At 40.6% G+C, this 4,468-nt stretch overlaps 1 protein-coding gene across 1 annotated transcript in view; it reads right to left on the bottom strand.

The window, feature by feature from the left end:
* Nucleotides 1-2,377: 2,377 nt before the first annotated feature.
* Nucleotides 2,378-4,468, bottom strand: part of LOC119428657 (serine/threonine kinase 11 interacting protein) — a 97,748-nt gene continuing 95,657 nt past the window's right edge. The window contains exon 25 of the mRNA XM_037696327.1: nucleotides 2,378-2,764. Coding sequence (XP_037552255.1) covers nucleotides 2,612-2,764 — 153 coding nt within the window. The 3' untranslated portion in view covers nucleotides 2,378-2,611. The remainder of the gene's footprint in view (nucleotides 2,765-4,468) is intronic.

Below are 4,468 nucleotides of genomic sequence, written 5' to 3'. Positions count from 1 at the left end.
CGTGCAGGTCCCTGGTTCTTATCCCGGTCTGGGGGCTTTTCTGGGTGGAGTATGCATGTTCTCTCCGTACATGCATGGTTTTTCTCCGAGTAATCCAGTTTCCTCCCACAGACCAAAAACATGTATGTTAGACTGATTGGTAACTCTGAATTGTCCCTAGGTGTGAGTGAGAGAGTGAATGGTTGTTTGTATATGGCCCTGTGATGGATTTGCAACCTGTCCAGGGTTTACCCCGCTCCTCGCACAGTGATTGTTGGACAATTGGAAGAAGTGGGTAAAGAAAATGGATGGATGGATGAAATTACTATTTTAGAGTGAAAGAACAATTAACAATCCTGTGTGTGTGAATGCAGCTCCGATTCTGTCAAGCGTCCTAACACCCCCCCCCCCCAAACACACACACAGTCTGACCCGAACTCTGCTGAATTCAGTCCTACGTGTTGTTCTGCTCCAGTCTCTACTGCCACTTCGGTGCTTCAATTCTCAGTTGTCCAGCTAAAGACAATGCTTCCATTATTTTGTTTTAAGTAATAAATTGGACGGTCTTTTCGACATTTTGATCACTGTTATTTTGACAATTGAGTTCTGTTGTTTTGATACGTGATGTTAATACACATCGAACACTTCACTTGTATTTTTCTTTTTTTTTACTGTAAGTTTATTTATTATGTCTGAAATGTTATGCACTACAGTGATGTATGTAGGAGTTCTGATACAGCAGTTGTGTGTGTGTCCTGCAGAGCTGTCTGGAGACGCTGTGCGTAAAACAATCAGGGCACACAGTTGAAGGTGGATGAAGACGCTCCCCGTGGGACATGCAGTCCGCATCTCTGCTGGGCAGGAGCGTGGTGCGGCCGGAACATCCACTCCACAGACTGGGCAACATCTCCTCTCGTTGTATTTTTAATAATCAAAATAAAAATGCGCAATGACTTTGGACTTTTAGGGGGTGGAGATTTGAGTTGCCGGATCAGAGCGGTCAAAATGAGAGTTCCCGGATTTTGTTCCGGCAGGATCCGGTTCAAATTAACCACTGGCTACAATGTTTAATAGGTCTGGAGCTAACACGTGTTACATCTGGAGCTAATGCTATTAGCTCTGGAGCTAACACTATTAGCCCCAGAGCTAATAGCATTAGTTCCAGAGCTAATGCCATTAGCTCTTGCACTAACATGTATATTAGCATTGGAGCGAATGCCGTTAGCTCTCTTTCACTGTGCTCTTATAGAGTGTTTAGAGTTTAAAACATTGCAAGTGTGTGGGAAGAGGGTTTATAAAGCCTTAAATATATATAAATACTCAAATAAATATACTGTCCCTACTTGGCAGATTTTCACCCATCGCAGGGATGTCTGGAACATAATCCTTGCAATAAGTGATGGACTACTGTATTTCAACAAGTGCAAAAGCTACAAAATCTAAATTTGTATTCATACTGTCCAGAATAAGCTGACCTTTCTGATGTATGCATGGTGAAATAACACAATCACAACTTTTCTCATTGAGTTTTCATGATACATTTATATAAAAATAAACGAGAGCACTTTACATCAGTTTTAGAAAACAAGTAAAGACAACAATAAGGGTTTTATCAGCCTCCGTGCACGCAGCATACAGCAGAACGCCTGTCTGTTGTGGAAACCAAAGAAATTACGTCGAGTTAAACTTGTTTTAGATCTGATCACTTGCACAAAGTGTAGACTCTAACTGGAGAAACGGTTACGGTGCTGGAGACTTGGAGAGGCTCAGCATGTGACACTTGAATGAGACACCGGCGGAGGACCCCTGCGCATTAACGGGTCAACGAGGGCGACAGGCATTTCAGGCAAAACCTCTAACTCTCTTAAGCCAAACTCTAAGGACCAAAAGGTGCACATCTGTCGAGGAAATTCATGGTGGAGGGATGAATATCACCCATCACGCCACAGCTGTAGACTGACATGATCTGATGAAGAAATGAGGGAGTTTTAGCTGTTTTGGTCAAACCTGGAGAAAAAAACAATTACACTCATGATCATGTGTTGTGAATGACCCTCAGCTACTACCACACCAAGTCTCATTTCACATCTGGAAGTTTCACTTGTTCTTGTATAGGCTAATTCCAATTAGCCGTGTTGGCTACCTTGAATTTGGTTGTAGGTGGTTACAGTGTTTCCCATACATTACTTGTCTTGGCAGGGCACTCATGTGGAGTTGGGAATCGGCTCATCGTGAGGGAAGCAGAGCGCTACCTAGCTTTTTAGCTATCACGTCTGTATTTCGCGCTGCTAGCTTAGCGCTACGTCAGTGCAGGTAGTTGGTGACCGGGATGGTGGGCGCTCGGTTCTGTTGACAGGGCGGTGTGCCCTGCTTGTATAGTGATAGGGGAAACACTGGGTTACCTTCTGAGCATTTATTCAGTTCTGTGTTAAACCATGTGGTATTTTGCTAAAAGACAAATGAACGACGGCGCCTCCGGTGGCAGCGATGACAAAGCACAGTCCATTTCAGAGAAGTTCAGCGTGATGCGCGTCATTTTGTTCTGGATGTGGAGCTTTCTTGGCTGAAAGCATCGAGGAGGGTGACGGGAGGAAACAAAGGCTCGCTCATGCTCTGAACATTTGTTTTATTTTTAACACAAAAACGACGCTGCTTTGTCCTGCAGACTTGTCTGCAGCTTCACTCCGAACATGGCCTCCCACTGTGTCCTGACCCAGGCCAGCAGAGCCTGGAGGAGCTCGGAGCTCTGCGAGCGCACGCACCACGTCCTCTCCTGCTTCACCGTCTGAGGAAAACACCAAAACACGAGAATCAAAACCTTCGGACCAACGTCTGCACCTCGGGGTCGTTTCTCATTGAGTGAATGTTGAGTCAACACTGTGGATTTGACTTTTTATAGCTTCTTCTGGACGTTTTTTTAAACACAGCATTTCAACAAGTTCAACTCATCCAGACCATTTTAGCTAAGACATTTAGCTTTAATAACTTTCATATAGTTCAAGATATTTAACATTATTTATATTTTCTCCTAAACAAAATAAGTGAATAAAAATATTGATGCTCTTTGCAAACTACTCAGTGAATTCACTTCCTGTCGAACATGCTGGTTTGTCTTTATTAGCTTGTGTTTTAGCTTTTATCAAGTTATTTTTTTTTTGCAAACTTTAGCTTTTAGCTAGTGTTTTCTAGTCTTAACCTTTGGCTTTGCTGGTTTTTGCTATTAGCTAGTTTTTTGCAAGTATTAACCTTTAGCTTGTATTTCGCTGGTTTTATATTTTAGCTACTGTTTCAATAATTTCAGCTTTTATGACTGCTGATTACATTCGGATAAGTGCTTGTTGACATTATCTTTTACCTTCTATTTTCTTCATTTTGTCAATTGTTAATGTCAGCTTTTAGCTAGTTTTTTTTGTTGTTGCTGATTTTAGCTTTTAGCTAGCATTTTCCTAATCTTAACCTTTATCTAGTGTTTTGCTCATTTTTGCTTTTAGCTAGTTTTTTCCTAATCTTAACCTTTAGCTAGTGTTTTTCTAGTCTTAACCTTTAGCTGGTGTTTTGGTGATTTTTGCTTTCAGCTAGTGTTTTCCTAATCTTAATCTTTAGCTAGTGTTTTGTTGATTTTTGCTTTTAGCTAGTGTTTTCCTAATCTTAACCTTTAGCTAGTGTTTTCCTAATCTTGTTTTCCTAATCCTAATAAACCAGTTGCTCCTCACAGTTCCAGGAACTCGTCTTAAGCGCAGAGGTGACAGGGCCTTCTCTGTAGCAGGACCAAGACTATGGAACGAGTTACCTCTGCTTGTCAGACAGGCCCCCTCCCTCTCGGTTTTCAAGTCCCGTTTAAAAACTCACTACTATTCAGTAGCATTCAACACCAGATGATCTGTGTTTTGAACCTGTACGCTTCACACTGGTTTGTCATCATTATCTGCATCGTTTTCATGTCTATATTTCTGATTGACTTCATTTTGTATTTTGCTTTGTGTGTTACCTGTTTTTCTGTCTGTACAGCACTTTGGTTGGCCTTGTCGCTGTTTTAAGTGCTCTATAAATAAAATGGTATGGTAATCTTAACTTTTAGTTAGTGTTTTCCTAATCTTAACCTTTAGCTAGTGTTTAGCTGATTTTTCCTTTAAGCTATTGTTTTCGTAATCTTAACTTTTAGCTAGTGTTTTCCTAGTCTTAACATTTAGCTAGTGTTTTGCTGATTTTTGCTTTTAGCTAGTGTTTTCCTAATCTTAACCTATACATAGTGTTTTTCTAATCTTAACCTTTAGCTAGTGCTTTGCTGATTTTTGCTTTTAGCTAGCGTTTTCCTAATCTTAACAATTAGCTATTGTTTTCCTAATCTTAACTTTTAGTTAGTGTTTACCTAATCTTAACCTTTAGTTAGTGTTTTGCTGATTTAGCTTTTTAGCTAGTGTTTTCCAAATCTTAACCTATACATAGTGTGTTCCTAATCTTAACCTTTAGCTAGTGTTTTGCTGATTTT

This window comes from Nematolebias whitei, chromosome 23 (assembly GCF_014905685.2).
Source record: "Nematolebias whitei isolate Nwh7 chromosome 23, NemWhi1, whole genome shotgun sequence".
In the NCBI taxonomy this organism is placed as follows: Eukaryota; Metazoa; Chordata; class Actinopteri; order Cyprinodontiformes; family Rivulidae; genus Nematolebias; species Nematolebias whitei.
The sequence above is the reverse complement of the archived record's forward strand: the minus strand, read 5'-3'. Positions and strand labels throughout refer to the sequence as shown.